Source organism: Ursus maritimus, unplaced genomic scaffold, assembly GCF_017311325.1.
Source record: "Ursus maritimus isolate PB19 unplaced genomic scaffold, ASM1731132v1 scaffold_28, whole genome shotgun sequence".
NCBI lineage: Eukaryota > Metazoa > Chordata > Mammalia > Carnivora > Ursidae > Ursus > Ursus maritimus.
Window position 1 is genome coordinate 12,175,513 of NW_024425341.1, and position 21,927 is coordinate 12,197,439.

General features: G+C 35.1%; 1 protein-coding gene across 1 annotated transcript in view; it reads left to right on the forward strand.

Moving 5' to 3' along the window:
* WRN (WRN RecQ like helicase) overlaps positions 1-21,927 on the forward strand; it is a 129,401-nt gene that overhangs the window by 36,294 nt on the left and 71,180 nt on the right. Inside the window, exons 9-15 of the mRNA XM_040643285.1 lie at positions 11,007-11,412; positions 13,750-13,830; positions 15,742-15,871; positions 17,182-17,257; positions 19,079-19,146; positions 19,640-19,748; positions 20,492-20,560. Coding sequence (XP_040499219.1) covers positions 11,007-11,412; positions 13,750-13,830; positions 15,742-15,871; positions 17,182-17,257; positions 19,079-19,146; positions 19,640-19,748; positions 20,492-20,560 — 939 coding nt within the window. The remainder of the gene's footprint in view (positions 1-11,006; positions 11,413-13,749; positions 13,831-15,741; positions 15,872-17,181; positions 17,258-19,078; positions 19,147-19,639; positions 19,749-20,491; positions 20,561-21,927) is intronic.

Here is a 21,927-nt window from a genome sequence, read left to right on the forward strand (position 1 = left end):
AGTCTCATTGTTCGTGTATAGAAATGCAACTGATTTCTGCACATTGATTTTGTATCCCGCTACATTACTGAATTGCTCCATAAGTTCTAGTAGTTTGGGGGTGGAGTCTTATGGGTTTTCCATATAGAGTATCATGTCACCTGCAAAGAGAGACAGTTTGACTTCTTCTTTGCCAATTTGGATACCTTTTATCCCTTTGTGTTGTCTGATTGCTGTTGCAAGGACTTCTTGTACTATGTTGAATAATAATGGTGAGAGTGGGCATCCTTATCATGTTTCTGATCTTAAGGGAAAGGCTTTCAGCTTTTCCCCATTGAGAATGATATTCGCTGTAGCCTTTTCATAGATGGTTTTTATGAAATTGAGGAATGTACCCTCTATCCCTATACTCTGAAGGGTTTTAATCAGGAAAGGATGCTGTATTTTGTCAAATGCTTTTTCTGCATCAATTGAGAGGATCATATGGTTCTTGGCTCTTTTCTTGTTGATATGATCTATCACACTGATCTCCTTGTGAATGTTGAACCACCCTTGCATCCCAGGGATGAATCCCATTTGGTCGTGATGGATAATCCTTTTAATGTGCTGTTGGATCCTATTAGCTAGGATCTTGTTGAGAATTTTGGCTTCCATATTCATCAGGGATATCGGTCTTTAATTCTCCTTTTTGATGGGGTCTTTGCCTGGTTTGGGGATCAAGGTAATACTGGCCTCATAGAATGAGTTTGGTAGTTTTCCTTCTGTTTCTATTTTTTGAAACAGCTTCAGGAGAATAGGTATTATTTCTTCTTTGAATGCTTGTTAGAATTCCCCAGAGAAACCGTCAGGCCGTGGACTCTTGTTTTGGGAAGGTTTTTGATCACTGCTTCAATTTCTTCATAATTAATCGGTCTGTTTAAATAATCAGTTTCTTCCTGGTTCAGTCTTGGTAGTTTATAGGTTTCTAGGAAGGCATCCATTTCTTCCAGGCTGTTTAATTTATTGGCATAAAGCTGTTGATAAAAGTTTCTAATGATCCTTCCTATTTCATTAGTGTTGGTCGTGATCTCTTCCCTTTCATTCATAATTTTATTAATTTGGGTCCTTTATCTATTCTTTTGAATAAGTCTGGCCAGTGGTTAATCAATCTTATTTATTCTTTCAAAGAACCAGCCTCTAGTTCTGTTGATCTGCTCTATTGTGCTCCTGGTTTCTAATTCATTGATCTCTGCTCTAATCTTGATCACCTGCCTTCTCGTGCGTGGGTTAGGCCTGTTCTTCTCTTCCAGCTCCAGCTTCTTGAGGTGAGAATATAAAAACCGCATTTTAGATTTTTCTGTTCTTTTGAGTGAGGCTATGTATTTTCCCCTTAGGACTGCCTTTGCAGTGTCCCATGGGTTTTGGACTGATGTGTTTTCATTTTTGGTGGTCTCCAAAAATTGTTTAATCTCCTTCTTAATTCCCTGGTTTACCGAATCATTCTTGAGCAGGATGGTTCTTAGTTTCCAAGTGTTTGAGTTTCTTCCAAATTTTTCCTTGTGATTGTGTTCCAATTTCAACGCATTGTGGTCTGAGAATATGCGGGGAATAATCTCAATCTTTTGGTATCCGTTGAAACCTGTTTTGTGACCCAGTATATGGTCTATTCTGGAGAAAGTTCCATGTGCATTCAAAGAGAATGAGTATTTTGTTGTTCTGGGGTGTAGTGTTGTGTATATATCTATGAAGTCCATCTGGTCCAGTATGTCATTCATAACTCTTGTTTCTTTGTTGATTTTCTCCTTAGGTGATCTGTCTATTGCTGATAGGGGAGTGTTGAAGTCCCCTACTATTAAGGTATTATCATCTATATGTCTCTTTATTCTGGTTAAGGGTTGGCTTGTGTATCTAGCTCCTCCCCTGTTGGGGGCATAGATATTTATAAATGTCATATCCACTTGTTGGATACATCCTTTAAGAATAATATAGTGGTCTTCTGTATCTCTAACTACAGTCTTTAGTTTAAAATCTAATCTGTCTGATATGAGAATTGTTACCCCAAGTTTCTTTTGAGGTCCATTGGCATGAAAAATGATTTTCCATCTTTTTACTTTCAGTCTGGATATATCTTTATGTCAAGATGAGTCTCTTGTAGACAGTAAATGGATGGGTCATGTCTTTTTATCCAGTCTGCAACCCTGTGGCGTTTTATGGGAGCATTTAGGCCGTTCACATTGAGAGTGATTATTGAGAGATATGATTTTAATGATGTCATGTTGCCTGTGAAGTCTTCATTTCTATAGATTGTAAATTTCTGTTCTATATCACTCTTGGGGCCTTTTTACTTTTATAGAATCCCCCTTGATATCTCCTGTAGGACTGGTTTGGTGGTTACGAATTCCTTCAGTTTCTGCTGATCCTGGAATTTCCTTACATCTCTTCATCAATTCTGAACGACAGCCTTGCTGGATAAAGGATCCTTGGCTGCATGTTCTTCTCAGATAGAGCTTTGAAAATACACTGCCAACCCTTCCTATCCTGCCAGGTCTCTGTAGACAGGTCTGACGTTATTCTGATATTTTTACCTCTGTACGGAAGGATTTTCTTTCCCCTGGCCACTTTCAATACTGTATCCTTGGATCTAATATTTGCGATATGCACTATGACGTGACGTGGTGTAGGTCTGTGGTCATTGACCTTGGGAGGGGTCCTCTCTGCCTCTTGGACACGAATGCTTGTTTCCTTTGTCATATTAGGGAAGTTCTCAGCTACAATTTGTTCAAATATCTCTTCTAGACCTCTCTCTTTCTCCACCCCCTCGGGGATGCCGATGATTCTGACATTGGAACGTTTCATTGAGTCAGTAATCTCCCGTAATCTACATTCTTGAGATTGGATTTTTTGAGCCAAGTTTCTGTTTTTATTTTCTCTTCTACCATCCCATCCTCCGGTTCACTAATACGTTCTTCTGCCTCATTTACCTGGCCGTCAGAGTGTCTAGTTTATACTGCATTTGATTCATAGCATTTTTAATTTCTGCGAGATTCGCTCTCATTTCCACTCTTAGAGATTCTATATTCTCGTTAATATTTTTTTCAAGCCTACACATCATCTTGACCATTGTTACTCTGAACTCCATTTCTGACAATTTGGTTATATCCATATCCATCAGTTCTGTGGCAGAGGCCACAGTCTCTGTGTCCTTTCTTTGCTGAGGGTTCCCCTCCTTGTCATTCTGATGAGGAGAGGTTGCGGGGATGCCCAGAGCCCAAATTATTGACCAGGACCCAGGCAGTGTGTGCGTGTTTTATAGGGACCTTAGGGATGTGGGCTTCTTGATTTTTCAGCCTGCCTTCTGGGGGAGGGGCCGGCCACACTGATATTCAGGTAACCCTGTTTGGGTAGAGTCTCTCTGTCTCCTGCGAGGGGGGCTGGGGATGGGCACAATGTGAACCGGTATTTCCCGGCTTTTGTTCTCTGGTGCTTTCCCTGGAGGTTTTCTATGACTCTTCTGAGAGTCAGAGCAGCAGTGGCCATATCCTAGCCTCTGTCTCAGAATAGAGAGATCGCAGTCCGCTCTCCACGGAGCTCTCTTGGCCACTTTAACTCTGTTTCTGTCGGTGCTGCTAAAAACCTAGCAGTGTCCCAGGTTGAGCGCCCCACAGCCGCTCTCCCAGCTCTCGCTTCCAGGGCTGGCACATCTCTGTCCTTTGTGCCTCTAAGACCGCCAGCCGCCCCCGGTTCCCACACGTGCTCCCAAGCTCCCTGTTTCATTGTGGTTTGTGCGCGCTCCGGATCACCAGTTTTCAGACTAGGCGCACGTGCGTTCCCAGGCTCACGGTCTCAGTCTCCTTTCTTGCAGGTGCCGGTCCCAGAGTCCGGCTGCCTCCCCAGTGCAGGTGCCTACTGCTTCCCGGTGCCCGAGCGCGGTGGCTCCCTCCCCCTTCCGTTTATCTTCTGATATCTGTGTGCGGATTCATGGCTCCCCGCTTCATCCCTTAATACTCAGCCCTAGAGATGTTCATTTGTAGAGATCCAGATGTATCTTCCTGCGTTGCAGGCGGATTCCATGGGTGTTCCGGATGGTCTGGTTGATATCCAGCTCGACTCAGGGGAGCAGCTGAAAAAGGGGTCCCCTGCTCCTCTGCCATCTTTTCTCCCTCTGTTTTTCCATTTCTTTGTGTATTCCTCAATTTCTTTCTTAAGTGTTGTATAGTTTTCTGAGTACAGATCCTTTAGCTCTTTGGTTAGGTTTAATCCTAGGTATCTTATGGTTTTTGGTATAATTGTAAATGGGATAGATTCCTTTATTTCTCTTTCTTCTACCTCATTGTTAGTGTATAGAAATGCAGTTGACTTCTATGCATTGATTTTATATCCTATGACTTTGCTGAATTCCTGTATCAGTTCTAGCAGTTTTTGGTGGAGTCTTTTGGGTTTTCTACATACGGTATCATGTTGTCTGCAAAGAGTGAAAGTTTGACTTCTTTGCTGATTTGGATCCCTTTTATTTCTTTTTGTTGTCTGATTGTGAAGCTAGGACTTCCAGTACTATGTTAAATAACTGTGGTGAGAGTGGACATCCCTGTCGTGTTCTTGACCTTAGCGGAAAAGCTCTGTTTTTCCTTGTTGTGGATGATATTTGCCGTGGGTATTTTGTATATGGCTTTTATGATATTGAGGTACATTCCCTCTATCCCTATACGGTGGAGTTTTTTTAATCAAGAAAGGATGTTGTATTTTGTCAAATGCTTTTTCTGCATCTGTTGAGAGGATCATATGGTTCTTGTTCTTTCTTCTGTTAATGTGGTGTATCACATTGACTGATTTGTGGATGTTGAACCACCCCTGGGGCCCAGGAATAAATACCACGTGCTCATGGTGAATATCCTTTTAATGTACTGTCGGATCCTATTGGCTCGTATTTTGGTGAGAATTTTTGCATCTGTGTTCATCACGGATATTGGTCTGTAAATCTCCTTTTTAGTAGGGTCTTTGTCTGGTTTTGGGATCCAGGTAATACTGGCTTTATAGCATGAGTTTGTAAGTTTTCCTTCCATTTCTATTTTTTGAAATCGTTTCAGAAGAATAGGTATTCTTTAAATGTTTGGTAGAATTCCCCTGGGAAACCATCTGGCCCCATACTCTTGTTTGTTGGGAGATTTTTGATTACTGATTCAGTTTTCTTTCTGGTTATAGTTTTGTTCAGGTTTTCTGTTTCTTCCTGTTTCAGTTTTGGTAGTTTATATGTTTCTAGTTTATATGTTATAAATTCTAGGAATTTATCCATTTCTTCCAGATTGTCTAATTTGTTGGCATATAATTGCTCATAATATTCTCTTATAATTGTATTTCTTTGGTGTTGGTTGTGATCTCTCCTCTTTCATTCATGATCTTATTTATTTGGGTCCTTTCTCTTTTCTTTTCGCTAAGTCTGGCTAGGGGTTTATCAGTCTTACTAATTCCTGCAAAGAAGCAGCTCCTACTTTCATTCATCTGGTCTACTGTGTTTTTGATTTATCTGTCATTGATTTCTGCTCTAATCTTTATTATTTCTCTTCTCTTGTTGGATTTAGGCTTTATTTGCTGTTCTTTATTCAGCTTCTTTAGGTTAAGTTTAGGCTGTGTATTTGAGACTTTTCTTGTTCCTTGAGGAAGGTCTGTATTGCTATATATTTCCCTCTTAGGACTGCCTTTGCTACGTTCTAAAAGTTTTGAACTGTTGTGTTTTCATTTTCACTTGCTTTCCATGTATTTTTTAAATTCTTCTTTAATTTCCCAGTTGACCCATTCATTCTTTTGTAGGATGTTCTTTAACTTCCCTGTATTTGTGGTCCTTCCAAATTTCTTTTTGTGGCCGACTTCATGTTTCATAGTACTGTGGTCTAAAAATATGCGTGATATGATCTCAGTCTTTTTGTACCAGTTGAGACCTGATTTGTAACCCAGTATGTGATCTGTTCTGGAGAATGTTCCACGTACACTGGAAGAGAATGTGTATTCTGCTGCTTTAGGATGAAATGCTCTGTATAGATCTGTTAAGTCCATCTGGTCCAGTGTGACCTTCAAATCTATTGTTTCCTTGTTGATCTTCTGCTTTGATGATTTGTCCATTGCTGTGAGTGGATTGTTATTGTTCCCTACTATTATTGTATTATTATCAATGAGTTTCTTTAATGTTGTTATTAATTGGCTTATATAATTGGCTGCTTCCAAGTTAGGGGCATAAATTTTTACAACTATTAAATCTTCTTGTTGGATGGACTCCTTTATTACGATATAATGCCTTTCTTCATCTCTTATTACAGTCTTTGGTTCAAAATCTAATTTGTCTGATGTAAGAATGGCCCTCCAACTTTCTTTTGATGTCCATTAGCATGATAAATGGTCCCCCTCGCTTTCAATCTGGTGGTGTTTTCGGGTCTAAAATGAGTCTCTTATAGGCAACATATTAATGGTTCTTATTTTTTTTTGTTTTGTTTTTTTTAATCCATGCTGATACCCTGTATCTTTTGATAGGAGCATTTAGTCCATTCACATTCAGAGTAATTATTGAAAGATATGAATTTAGTGCCATTGTATTATCTGTAAAGTTGCTGTTCCTGTAGATTGTTCTTTTCTGGTCTTTGTTACTTTTGGGCTCTCTCGCTGCTCATAGGATCCCCTTTAATATCTTTTGCAGGGCTGTTTAGTGTTCACAAATACCTTTAGTTTTTATTCGTCCTGGAAACTCTTTATCTCTCCTTCTATTGTGAATGACAGCCTTGCTGGATGAAGTATTCTTGGCTGCATGTTCTTCCCGTTTAGCACATTGAATACATCATGCCAGTCCTTTTTGTCCTGCCAGGTCTCTGTGGACAAGTCTGCTGTCAGCCTTATGAGGGTCAACTGATAGAAGTTTGCTTCAATACATGCACACAAACTGATTTATAAATTTGAGAAATATCTTTCCAGTTGTTAAATTGCCCATCAAGAAGTTTAAGGCTTTTCTGTCTGCTTTGTAGGATGTTTTATGAAAGAAAGCAATACAAAATTCAGATTTCCACAGAAAGGAAAATATTTTAGATTTAATGTTGTCTTTTTCTTTTGTATATGGGCAACTCTCATTCAATTATATTCATAGTTTGGTCACCTAAAACTTTTTTTTCTTTAAAGATTTTATTTATTTATTTGACACAGAGAGAGCATAACAGGGGGAGCAGCAGGCAGAGGAGGAGGGAGAAGCAGGCTTGCCTGAGTAGGGAGCCTGATGCAGGGCTTGATCCCAGTATGCTGGGATCATGACGTGAGCTGAAGGCAGATGCTTAATGACTGAGCCATCCAGCTCCCTGGTCACCTAAAATGTTATAAATAAAAACAACTCTTATATTTAGTAGCTTCATTTTTCAGGTTTTAATCTGATTATTAAAAAGGAATTTTGCGTAATCAATAGGCTATTTATTAGAACAAGAGGTATCCAGCTTTTTAAAAATTTTATTTATTTTTTTAAAGATTTATTTATTCATTTGACCAAAAGAGAGCACAAGCAGTCAGAGTGGCAGGCAGAGGGAGAGGGAGAAGCGGGCTCCCAGGGAGCCTGACGTGGGGTTTGATCCCAGGACCCTGGGATCATGACCTGAGCCGAAGGCAGATGCCTAACTGACTGAGCCACCAGGCGCCCTGATGCATTCAGATTTTAAATGCCATTTTATAGCTAAAGCCCTGATAATCTGAGATATTTGGATTAATAGACATTGGATTACCAGTGCCTTATAGCTGACTCTTTTTGGAACCAGGCCTTGCCCTAGGCCTTAATTGCTGAATGACTTCCTCTAATAGCAGGAATGCTCTTGAACTGTGAATGATTACAATATAGTTATATACTGAGGAAGAAATACTTTGTAGAATGTCAAGCAGTTAGTTGAAATAGAATTCTGATTCTGACAAAATGCAATGGTAGTGTTTTTTGTGTGAGATCTGTGATAAATTTTGATTCTGATATTTCGAATTATGATACAGAGATTCAGCTCTTTTTCAAAGTCCTTTTTCCCCCTAGCAATTTGTTTTAGTTGTTTTTATGTAACAGAATTTCTGAAAGACATGACTGTCAATTAGGAATAGGTAACAATAAAGCCATTTCGTATTCAATTTTACATTTTTCCCTCTATGAAAGAAAAATAGTCACTGTTTACGTGATATTTACATGTATTTCAGATTTTTTCCCTAGCACTTAAACTATCTGTTGAATGTAAATTATGTCTGCTTAATGCGTTGCTTTGTAATAACAAAGCTAAATGGGTTTTCTTAAAACGAGAATGGGAAATACTGGATTCATTTTTAGTAAAGAACGATCTTGTCAAGTTTCAGTGTCAAACAAGGACTAGTTAAATTTCTTATTTCAGGTTCTTTGTAAGAAATCTACAGTAATACCTAACTTACCAAATTATACCTCAGAACCAGAGAGGAACAAAAAAAGGCCTCTGAATGCTAAAATACATGTCAGAAGCATGAATTCAAACTCATTTAACTGCATTTCCAGTGGAGCGCATGAGGGCACATTCAGAGCTATTTGCTTCTCATTTATAGATACAGTTTGACAAGCTTAGATATTGAGTTAAAATGAAAACCAGGTATTGATAAGGAATGGTGTGCACGTGACCACAGCTGGAAGTCACAGCTGGCAGTCTGTGAAAGAGTGGACAAAAGTATAAAAATTAGAACTGAGAACTTTTAAAATAGAGTAGTTTGAGTTTTGTTACAGAAGAGAGCAGCTTTATGCTTCAGTGGACCTGGAAGCTATTGGATTGTACAGTACTACTTACTCATTGATTTAAATTCATTACACATCTGTTGTATTGGTGTCATGTACTTAACATTCTGTTGGGTGCGGAGGCTTTCTGTAGGCTACTAATATGCATAATAACAATCCTAAGAAGGAAGGAAAATATATTGTCTTACCAAAGACAGCCTTTGATATTTGTTAGAGTAAATAGTTGACATGTAAATAGAGTAAATAGAGACATGTCATTCTCTGATGTTAGCACAGAGTAAATGGGCCCTTACAGTCTTACCAATATATATGTCACTGTCGCTATGTTTATGTGTTACAACATTCCCATGCATTTAACAATTAAATGGTGTCACATATCTGTTTCTACTAAAGTATTTATGTACAGTTCTTATATTTGAATATCTGTGTATAATACTGACTATTCTTTATAAGATTTGAAGAATTTTAGAATGTTAGAATCAGTGAGTTTTTCGGTTTTGAATTTGATTTTGATTTTGTTTGTATTGATGGAAGACTTGTCACCTTAAGCTTGAGCCCAACTTTGGTGCAATTTTTAGTGTGGAAAAAAAATCATGAAATGACTCAGCATTTTTGATAGTCTGTTCTCATAAGTGATTAATTTTTTATTTGAATCATCAATATAAAACTTTAAAAGTCATACTGGATTTTATTAAGTATTTTCAATACAGAAGAATTGAAAGAGCTAAATGAAAGTGTTAAATAGGAAAAATGTCTCTTTCTTATCATATTCCCTTTTTTCCCTCAAACTTGTACTTTGATGAAGTAACTAAAAATTGCTTTAATAAACCCTATAACCAACAGATAGTATGCCTTATTTTACACTCTAGCAGTGATTTTCCTTTGCAGTTAACCAGGTTTGTTATAAATACCTGTTTAAAGTCACTTAGTTAGGGGCACCTGGGTGGCTCAGTTGGTTGAGTGTCTGCTTTCAGCTCAGGTTAGATCTCAGGGTTCTGGGATAGAGCCCTGCATCAGGTTCTCTGTTCAGCAGGGAGTCTGCTTCTCCTTCTAGCTCTGTCCCTTCTACCCACTCATGCTCTCTCTGTTGCTCATGCTCTCTCTTTCAAATTATTAAAAAAAATCTTGAAAAAGTCACTTAGTTAAGATGTTATATTAGTAACTACGATTAAGGAGTTAAGAAATTAATATCGTGGGGCGCCTGGGTGGCTCAGTCGTTAAGTGTCTGCCTTTGGCTCAGGGCATGATCCCGGCATTATGGGATCGAGCCCCACATCAGCCTCCTCCACTGGGAGCCTGCTTCTTCCTCTCCTACTCCCCCTGCTTGTATTCCCTTTCTCTCTGGCTGTCTCTCTCTGTCAAATAAATAAATAAATAAAATCTTTAAAAAAAAAGAAATTAATATCATATTTATTCATATACAATTTCTCCATATTTTCCTACTTGTTATATTTGTGCACTGATGGGAAGGTTTTTTTTTTTCTGTTTCAAAGAATATGTGTCTGGTTTTGTGATTATTGAAGATGCACAACAGCATCATTTTCGAATTATAATATAAACACTCTTATATGTTACAGCTGGGACTAGTAATTGATAGGGAAATTGAATCAGTTAGTTAAAACATGGGATCACAAAAATTTTCTTTTAACTTAATAATAATGTATATTTGTTTCCCAATGTTTTGATATTCATCATGGTTTTTTTCATTAAATATAGGACTGCTCTTTGGAATTCTGCAGAGTGGTTCTTGTTTAAAGCACACCCATAATGTATCATTTGCAATTTCTAGTTTAGTTTCTTTAAAATGGAGTGAAAACTTAAGATTGACTATTGTTAATCAGACAGAACTTTCTTTTAAAAAGGAAATTTGCTGTGTCTTTCAACATGTTCAACTTAAAAAAATTTTTTTTTTTGATGGTCATGTGTCATTGATTTGACTTATATTTAATTAAATTAATTACCACAAAAAGTATATCTGGCATAAAGAATTAGTTTGGGACCAAACACACTGACACTTAGGAAGCATATAAATCAACAAGCACATAAGCATGTATGCTTAGTTAAGTGTACAGGTGAATGCAGAAGTTAAGTGTACAAGTTGAATGCAGAAGTACCTTGTACTGGAGAGTAGCCAACAGCTGTAAGCATATTGTGGGTATTAGAGATGAAAAATAACTGTAATCCAGTGTGTCCTTTAAATGAAAGTCAATTTAGAAAGCTTGTACTTACTAAAAAGCATTACAACTGTGCTGGTAGTTATTGAAGTTAAAGTTGAATTACCCTTTCTTAATTTTTTTAGGATTTCTATACTATTAAGTGATATTTCAGAAAGTCTGTGCTCATTGAGGAAGATGATACTTGGTTCTACCGAGACCATTCAGTTATTACCATTGGAAGATCCAACTGCTGATGGAGTGCAACAGAAACAAATTAAAGAACATAAAATTTTTACTAAAGTTAAAGATGAGACATGGGACACAACACTTGATAATTTAATTAAACATGATGAAGGAAATGTACTTCGAAATGAAGTGAAACAAGAAGATGATGGACTTGAAGCTGGATTAGAAGAAGGCAATAAGTTGAAAGAGAACACAGAAAGAATTTGTTTGATGTCGTTAGATATTACAGAACATGAACTCCAGATTCTGGAACAGCAGGCTCAGGAAAAACTTCTTAATGATGTTACTTGCCAATCTCCTGAGGTACTAAAAAAAGAGAACGCAAATTTTATTCATTAGTAGGGGTTGGCTGATTTTTTTCTGTGAAAGGGCAGATAGTAAAAATTTTAGGCCTTGCAGATCAATCACACGTTTTCTGGTGTTACTATTCAATTCTGTCCAAAAATTTAGTGTGAAAGCAACTATAGACAAGTGTAAACAAATGAGCTTGCTTGTGTTTTGATAAAACTTTATTAACAAAAAGAAAAAGTGAGCTGAATTTGGCTTATGAGCTATAGTTTGCTGTTTTTGACTTAGTGTAATAAGCACAACTTAATGGTCTTGTAGTGGAAAGATTTTAAAGTGCTAGTACACATTTGTTGAGCTTTGCTGTTTTAGCATTTCTCCTGATTTTTATGTAATGGATACCTCGGCTTTTTGTGGAATTCCTATATACCTACTAGTATTAAGTCTTCCAAACCTGATTTTTGGGAGTAGTTATATTTCCTCATACAAGACTTTCTTTACTTAATATTGTGAGAAGTTTCTAATAAACTAATGTTTTTGCTTGGCACTAACCTTTACTGTTATCTGGAGAGTCAGTGACTTACATTTTTTTCTTCATAGATTGTTTTGAAACATTCTATATTATCTGTCAACTTCATGTTTAGATTTCTAATTATTATGTTCTGAGTAGTTTGATTTGTGAGGTTGTTTTTCTCCTGGCTAAGTTAATATTTTTTGAAATAGTGAAGTTTTATTGGAGAAATCTTTGTGTTTCTTTTGTTGTAAAGACAAACCATAAAATGAGACATCATATAGCTGTATTCTTTTTATATCATTTGTTTTTCATTAGTTTAGGAAATTACCTGTGATGCCTATATTTGGTAGAATTCTATACATTTTATTTTACAATAACTAAGCTTATGGTTTTTAAAATTAAATTTGAAAGCCATTTAATAAGGTTATTTCCCTCTTCAGTTTTCTAGTGTCAATCAAAAGTCTTAGTATTTGAGAAATTCTCTGTTTGGTAACTGTATTAGTAATCACTTCTACCAGTATGTAAATGCATTTTATTTTAAAATGATTTTCAGACTATTCTCATACCAACCACTTGTAAAACAGATTCCCATTTTAGGAAATATCTTTTGCTAATGTCTGCATCACCTTTTAACTTTTTAAAAATTTCTTACTAGGTATACATTTTAAGATGGTATTTTTCTTATAATAATACAGAATTATGATCAGGATTTCATGATCTGATTGTCATCTTATATCCCAATTATTGCCATTTTTATTGTGTAATAATTAGCAGTTTTTTTCTTTACTCATTAAAACCCTATTTAAAAAGTAAAATAATTTTTTTTCTCTTTGTATAAAACTCATTTTAAAATCCTTTTTTAAGGGGCGCCTGTGGCTCAGTCAGTTAAGTGTGTGACTCTTGATTTCGGCTCAGGTCATGCTCTCAGAGTTGTGAGATCAGGCTCTGCGTTGGGCTCCATGCTGGGCGTAGAGGCTGCTTAAGATTCTGTCTCTCCCTCTGCCCCTCCCCTGCCCATAAATAAATAAAATAAACAAACAAACAAATAAATAAATAAATAAAATCCTTTTTTAAGACTTGATTTTTTTGCAGACTAATTATGGCTGTGCTTCCTTTTCCTACTTTCAGTTTAAAGATTAGACTTTTTTGGGGTCCTTCTACATTTCTTTTATGCAGGGGTCCCATGCTGTTGGACACTTGCTTCCTGGGGATTGCCACATTATTGTAAAGTTTTCTCATATCCCAACACTGGCAATAGCTGAATAAATAACTTGTCTGACACTGTTTTTCAAATATAAATAGATGCTGTTTATAAAATAGTGATCTATTTAAAAGTATTACAGTCATAGGAGCTTTTTGTGATCATTTAAAAATTAGTGGATATAAGAGAACAACTGTTCTTCTTGGAATAGAAATAGAATAGAATAGAATTTTTCAACATCTAAAGAGGTTCTTGTACTCACTTTGGGACACATAGTTTGATATTGTGTAACCATTGTTGAACTTGTCACGTTGAACTCTCTGTTAGATTGTGGGCTTTATATCAAGTCTGTTTGTCTCTGTTGTCTGTCTTTCCAATTACATTTCTCTTTCTTTCTCTTTTTCTTTCTTTGTTTCTTTTTTTCTGTTTATTCTCCTTCTTTCTCTTCTTCCTTGCTACCCTGTCTTCCTTTCTATCTATGTCTCTTATACCATATAAATATGTATTATAAATTTATCTATTAGAGAAGAAGAGGAAGTTGTCTAATGATATCTAGTGTATAGGAACTTTATTTTGTAGAAAACAGGATATGGAGTCAATTATATTGGAAAATTAATGTTTGAAATATAACTTTTTAAAGGATTTATCTTCCAAGGATAATGAAGAGGATCTATCTTATGTAATTGAAAGTGATGAAGATTTAGAAATGGAGATGGTTAAGGTATGTTTGAAATTATAGAAATTTACTTCCAGTTCTTTCAAAAAGGACACTTAATAATGTAAAATATTACCTAATTCTAAATGTCCCCCCACAATGAGATTAGTATCATTTATGTAACCATTAGATTTTATTTTCCTTTTCATATTTGTTTATATCTTTGTATGGTCTATGAATAATGTTTTAGTAGTAGTATACTAATTTTTACATATTAGAAAACATATTCCTGTCAGGTCGCTTCTTTTAAATCTTTTCCTGGAATGTCAGTAGTTATTTTGCCCTCCACTGTTGAAATGTTTCTTTTTCTTCCCATCCATGTGTATCCCATTTTTTTGGGAGTTCTGTTGTTATACATTCAATATTCTTCTTTACTTCTTTTGGTCTTACCTACTATGGATATATTTATTATATATAATTTTCTAATGTTTTTAATTATTTCATTTTCTTCTATTTTATTATCAAAGTTGTAATACTATTTTATAATTAAATATTTTCCACCACTTCACCCAGCCTCCAGTTTCTTTGTCAGGTATGAATCAGGGATGGAAAATAAGGAAGAAAAGCTTAAATTTCAAATTAATTGAAAATGAAAAAAACCCACAAAAGTTCATCATTATTCATGCTTTTTATTCCTCATCTTTAGGTCGATGTGATTTTTGTTCTTTTTTTTATGAAATGAGATTAAGTTCCTGATTCTTTGTTTTCAACCAGAGTAGTGGAGTGATTAGGAATGTGGATTCTGAATTTAGATGTGGGTTCAAATCCCAGCTTCTCCATTTATTTGCTGTGTGACTTTGGGGAAGTTTCTTAGTCTTTTTGATACTCAGTTAACAGCTGTTATTATTTAAGGTGTTATTTGTTAAGAGCTTAGTACAGAGCCTGGCATTTCTTAAGTGTTTAATAAATATTAGCTAATAGTAATAATAGGACATAAATACTAAATCATATTCCTTCATTGATTAGCCATTTCTCTGAGGAGTGCTGTTCAAGTAGCACATTTATACGACACTTGCAGACTTCCACAAACTTGCATTGTATATTGAACCTCTTTGAAGGCAATCTGGATGCCCATATGAGAGAACTTTATTTTCAAAATGCTTTTCTAAGTATATTTGTTGACTTGAATAAAGAATCAGGAACAGAATCAGTCTTTTTCTTTTCCAGGCCTGAAATGAATACACTTTTTAGAAAACCATTAAAGTCAAGTTTATTAAATGGAAGGTTTAATAAAAAGAGAAAATGAGAACTGTGGTTTAATAATTCTTCCTGTCTCTTTTTAGTAAAAAAAACTGTGCAGATGAAACAATTTTGAAATATCCTAACATTCCTTAAATAGATAATCATTTAGGGGAGAAAATCCAATATTGTCAAGCCAAAATAAAGAGCAACTTTATTCACATTTGTAATATTCCATTCCTAAAATTATTTGAATCTTTTATTGTTTTCATAATTCACATAAACAGATTCACATAATTCACAAAAAACACATTTATTGTTTGTTTACTATTTAAATCTTAAACTGGCACATGATATGGAGAAACTCATTACAAAAATAACAGTAAGACCCACATTTACCTCTTGGCAATTGAAAAGTCTGAAGTATGATAAAGGAAAAAAGTTTTAAATTAAAATTTTATTCAAAATTTTGATAACTTTCCCCACAGGCACTTCATGATATGCTATTAACGAACCCTGTTTATGCTGGAAGTATTCCATCTTTGGCCTTGTGCCTTAGAAACCATTCTTGAGCACATATTTAAACTAGAGCACACATGTTCTTTTGTGGTATTGGTTGCACATCTGCCAGCTTTGAACAAAATTGTAGGTTCTGTTAATAATACTTCTTTTGTGTTTGGTGAAAAAGATACGACACTGTCAATGGTTTTGCTTTTAAGATTTCTTTTAAACTTTCAGTCTTTAGAAAATCTAAATACTGGCACAGCAGATCCAGTTCATTCAAAATGCATAAAAATGGAAAGAAATCTGGGTGTTTCTTTTGAAGATGATGAGATTGAAGCTATTGAAGAAGAAGAAGATGATGCAGGTAAGCACTGTAACATGTTTTGAAATGACTCACCTCTGCTACCTACTGCTGACTTTAATTTAGGGTCCAGATTTTAAACATTTTGGAGGCAAAGATTTTGTGGCATATAATTAATGACATCCTAAAAACTTGTCATTAAATCCTTTGGTGTTTGGTCTGTATAAAGCACAATCTTACCTTTTATGAAAGTAGAGGTATAGAAGTCTTGTGTTATTTGGCGCATTTGGTGATGCAGAACTTTTCATCCTGAATTTTATGTTTTGTCAAAATAATAGAAAATCATTAATAAGAATCATTAATTAATTACTTATATTAAACATTATTCTTAAAGGCATAGATATGTGGTGTCTTTTCTTTAGGGGCTTATTCCTTAAAACAAGTGGCACAATGTCAGATAGCAAAATGGACTGATTTCATACTCTGTGTGCCAACTGTAGTAAGGAATCCACAAAATGAACCTTGTATTACCGAAGTGTAAGTAACAGTATTCATTACGGCAAACCTTGGGGTCTTCTCATAAAGTAGAACATTCCTCTAGAGCTATATTCGTCAGTATTATAATGTGGGAAAATGAAGATATATTGCAGGTGGAAAGTACATGAAAATGTTAAAGAAAATGTTATTCTCTTTGTTTTCTTGTATTAAATGAAGGCATAACATCTCCAAGCAATTTAATTCTCTATTTAGAATTGTTAAAAGCCGAGATGTATAATAATGAATTTTGATTTGTTTATGGATGAATGGTCTTGATTTGCATTGTTCTGTCTTGGCCACTCATGAACCGTTCGACCTAAGTAGAAAATAAAAATCAGTTGAGTAAATCAACATAACTCCGTTGTGCTATGCAGTTAGAATTGTGGTCAAGGACTTGGAGTGGTACCTAAAATGAAGATTTAATTTTATCTGTGGGTTTTATTTGTGATAGTAATGTAATTTCTGATTACCATTAATTGAAAGTTGGTTGTATTTTTAAATTCACATTGGTATATTGCTTGCCATGGTTGGGTTTAAATGTGAGGTTTTAGAACTATAGCAAATTCCAAAACATCGTTTTCTTATAGTGTAGGCAAAGTGTGAACCATTTTGTAGTAGAATCATGAAGTTCTAATCCTTAGTATTAGGTAATAATCAAAGTATTTAACTGAAATCATGACTGGTATCCAGAGGATGGAATTAGTTGGATTTAAAAGACAGAAAACAGTAACCTCTGGTACTTATCACTATATTCTTTAAGAGAAGTCAATGAAATAAAATTTTTATTTCCTATCAATTGTATTTTAACATAAATGACCATTTCGTTTTATTTTAAGATCATTCATTACCAGGACCTAATGCAAGCCAAATTAATTCCCTCAAGATCTATTTTGGCCATTCCAGTTTTAAGCCGTGAGTATAATCTCAGTTAATTAAATTGCATATTCACAATTTTCTTCACAAAGGAAAAATGGCAAATAATCCATCTGTTTAATGGTAATAACACAACCTCACTGTAGTTTATACATTCCACACTGTATTTCCTGTAAGTGACTACAAAGTTATTTTAAAATAATATTTATTTAAAATTCATATCTACAAATTGTTTTTATAAGAGAGGAAAATGGTTTTCTTTACCATAGAGAGTTCTGTGTAGATACTAGTTTAAACACATTAATAAATTAATCTTAATTTAATGTTGACTTGTTTTCATTAAATAAGTATCTGCGTGTCTATTTCATACAACTTACTGTCCAAAGCATGCTGATGTAATAGAAATTCATGAGATAACAGTTTGAAGAACAGTGATAATCTTATCAGTTTTAATATATTCAAATGTATTTATATCTAAAGGGGCACATTTATAAGTATTAAAATGAGATGAATAAAAATGAGGTGAGGAACAAGTAATTTTGAATAAAACTAATAAGAATGTTAAAATCTAGACTGGATTTTTCCTATTCTGCAAATTTAAAATTTAACCCATGGAAGCATTTCTTTCTTCTTTTCTTTGATCTTAAATTTTTTTTTTTTATTAAACTATGTCCTACATACAGAAAAGTGCACGTGAATGTACAGATCAATGAATTTTTACAAACTAGGCACCCTGTGTAATCAGCACTCACATAAGAAAAAAATAGGTCATTATTAGCACATCAGAAGATCACCTTTCCTATTGATTTTTCCCTCAACATTTTATTTAAAAAATTTTCAAAGATATAGGAAAGGTGAAAGAATTTTTTTTTTACTATGAATTCTTGTATATTCAACATTTTTGTATACTTGCTTTATCATATATCCATTTATCACCTCTCTATCCATTCCTTAATCTGCCTAATTTAGAAAAAATGCATCTCAAGGTAGACTGGACATGATTATTTGTCTCCCTAAATACTTCAGTGTATAAATCATTAACTATAGTTAAATATTTATGGTTTATTTCTTTTGATATAAAATTTATATACAAGGAAATGGTCAAACCTTAAATGTGCATTTGCACATCTTAAGGGTACATGCATGCACCCATGCAGCCTAACCCTTTAGTCAAATATGGAACATTACAGTCACTCCAGAAAGTTCCCTCATGCCCCTTCCCAGGCAATCCTTGCCTCAGGAGATTTTATTATTTATTTATTTATTTATTTATTTATTTGAGAGAGTGAGCGCACACGCGTGCAAGTGGGGGGGGGGCAAAGAGAGAGGGAGAGAGAGACTCTTAAGCAGGCTCTATGCCCATCGCAGAGCCCGATGTGGGGCTCCATCTCACAACCCTGAGATCATGACCTGAGCCGAAATCAAGTTAGATACTTAACTGACTGAGCCACCCAGGTGCCCCTCTTTTATTTAATCAATAAATTTATACATATATTGAAGCTCAAAAATGTAAAAGAAATTTTATTAGAGGGGTGCCTGGGTGGGTCAATCTGTTGAATTTCTGACTCTTGGTTTTGACTTCAGTCATGATCTCCAGGTGGTAAGATTGAGCCCCTCGATGGCTCCGTGCTTAACGTGCAATGTGCTTGAGATTCTCTCCCTCTCCTTCTGCCTCTCCCTCTGCTTGCACATGTGTGCTTTCTAAAATAAAATAAATACATGCAATCTAAAATAAAATAATAAATATAATTTTCTAGAAAAAATTTCTATTTGAGATAGTGAAAAAATTAAACGTGTTTCCACTTGTCCTTGGGTTTCTTGTTAGTAAAACAAAGTAGGCTTTTGCTTTTTACCCTCCAGGGTTCAGTGGAAGGTGATTCATTCTGTTTTGGAAGAAGGAAGAGATAATGTTGTTGTGATGGCAACTGGTAAGTTGTAGTTAAGTAATAACTTAGTCCTCTAAAATATAAAGCTTAAAGGTCTTGAAATACGTGATCTTTTATTACACTCTCAAAATATAAATACAAATGCAAATGCTGTAAAATACAGAAGAGAATGATCTGAGATTAGATGCTCAAATTTATGCCAGAATTAGCTCTTAGGAGGATAGCATTTTAGTAGGGACCATTCATCTCACACAAGTACATTGTAAGAAGAAATCAAAGTACCAAGGCTTAATTTTTTTTTTTAAAGATTTTGTTTATTTATTTGACAGCGATAGAGACAGCCAGCGAGAGGGGAACACAAGCAGGGGGAATGGGAGAGGAAGAAGCAGGCTCATAGTGGAGGAGCCTGATGTGAGGCTTGATCCCATAACGCTGGGATCAGGCCCTGAGCCGAAGGCAGACGCTTAACCGCTGTGCCACCCAGGCGCCCCCAAGATAATTTTTATTTCTATCAGTGTATTATTTTTATTTCCAGGATATGGAAAGAGTTTGTGCTTCCAGTACCCACCTGTGTATTCAGGCAGGATTGGCCTTGTCATCTCTCCTCTTATTTCTTTGATGGAAGACCAAGTGCTCCAGCTTAAGTAAGTAATGTTTTCTTCCTTCCTCCCTCCCTCCCTCTCATCCCTCTCAGCCTCCTTCTCTCCCTCCCTCCCTCCTTTCCTTCCATTTTATGTAATCTCTACACCCAATGTGGGGCTTGAACTTAAAACCCCGAGATGAAGAGTCGTAGGCTCTTCCCACTCGGCCAGCCAGGTGCCCTGGTAATGTTTTCATTGCTACATTATCACCGTTTTTTTTTCTTGCATGAAGGAAACGTGTAATCTATCATGTATGTTAAAATCCAGTCCCCAGTAACACATTTCTGTAAATGTTGCTCTGTTTTAGAGATAAATGGCCCTTTGGTGGAAGGACTTATCTTCTTTCTTGAGTTCTCTATAATCCAAGGCTACCAGATGGTCCCAATAAAAATTTTTTAACAGTAAACTCTAAGCAGTTTACATCCATATCTCAAAATTCTTTTTCTCTTTTGGTTACCTTTGCTCTTTAGCTTGATATGAAGGGTATACATGGAAGTATAATTTTTAGTTACAGAAAAATTTTAAACCTCTTTAACCTGACCTTACCATCTTTCTGAAAAACCTGCCATAACAACCTGCTTTCTAATATGGCCTTTGAAGGAATTTGTTTATCAAATTAGTGAGTTACAAAAAGAGTGAGGATTGCAAAGAAGACTGTTCATCATTGTATTTCCTTAGTCCTTAAGAATGAAGTTGGTCTTTGTAGGGTGTACATGGCTCCAGAATATCTGTTTTTCTTCTTACAGAATGTCCAATGTTCCAGCTTGTTTTCTGGGATCAGCACAGTCAAAAAGTGTTCTAGAAGATATTAAGTCGTGAGTAATTTATATGATTTCTGATTATGTGGTTGGGTGTCTATGGTATGGAAGAGAATTTTATACAAAATTATATATAAAAATATATATTATAATTTATATATTATATAAAAATTTTTATTTAATGTGTGGACAAAAGTTCATGATTAAAAAATTTATTTTGTTTTTATAGTGCATTTGCAGAATTGTTCATTTTTAAATATTTGGAACTTAAATCTATTATTTTTCATGGACTGTGAAGTTAGCATTGTACTCATATTGTTGTAAAATTTTGGTTTTGAACAAGAACTAGGAGAGTACATATCTAGTTTTATCTCATTTTACAGATGAGCAAACTGAAGCCCAGAGAAAATAATTTGCCTAGAGTCATTCAATGAATTAATGGCTGAGCAGGGACTGGATTCTAGAGCTCTTGCCCCACCAGTCCTATCACGGCATAATTCCTAATAAGAATAACACACACAAAAATATATATGTGTGTATATAGATTAACATATGTATTTTATTAATAAACACACATATACACATGTATTTACTGAATTTTGATAAATGCATACAAATATATCACCCAAACCCCTGTTAAGATATGGGGTATTACTGTCACTCCAGAAAGTTCTTTCATGTCCCTTCCCAGTCTGTCCTCCTTTCTCCATTTTAAAGCAGACCACTGTCTAATTTTTTTCTACCATACTTTTGTCTGTTCTAGAACGTCATGTAAATGGATTCATACAATATGAACTTTTGTATAAGACTTCTTTCATTCAGAAAAATGTTTTGAGAATACTTCATGTTGTATGTATCCACAGTTTTTAAAATATATCGGAGTGATATGTCATTGTATGAAAATACCATAGTTTGTTTTTCATTTCCTTATCAGTAGATGCCTAAGCTGTTTGTAGTTTAGGGCTATTAGTAATAAAGCTGCTATGAACATTCCTATAGAATTTTTTTGAATGTATGTTTTCTTTCTCTTTAAATATTTTAAATCACCTCTATTGAAGTATAGTTGACAAACAATAATTTTTACATACTTAAAATATACCTAATTTGGTAAGTTTGGCATATAAACACCCACAAAACCATCACCACAATCCAGATGATGAATATATATTCATCATCCTTGAAGTTTACTCGTACCTTTTGTAATCCATTCCCCTCACTTTTTCTTACCTTCTTTTCCCCACTCACTAAGTAATTACTAATCTGTTTTCTGTCACTCTACGTTAGCTTACGTTTCCTCAAATTGTACATAAACAGAATTAGTCATACAATATGTGCTCTCGTTTTGTCTGGTTTAAATCCCACACCATAATTACTTTGAGATTCACCCATCTCAAATGGATGTTTCAGTATTACATGTATCAGTA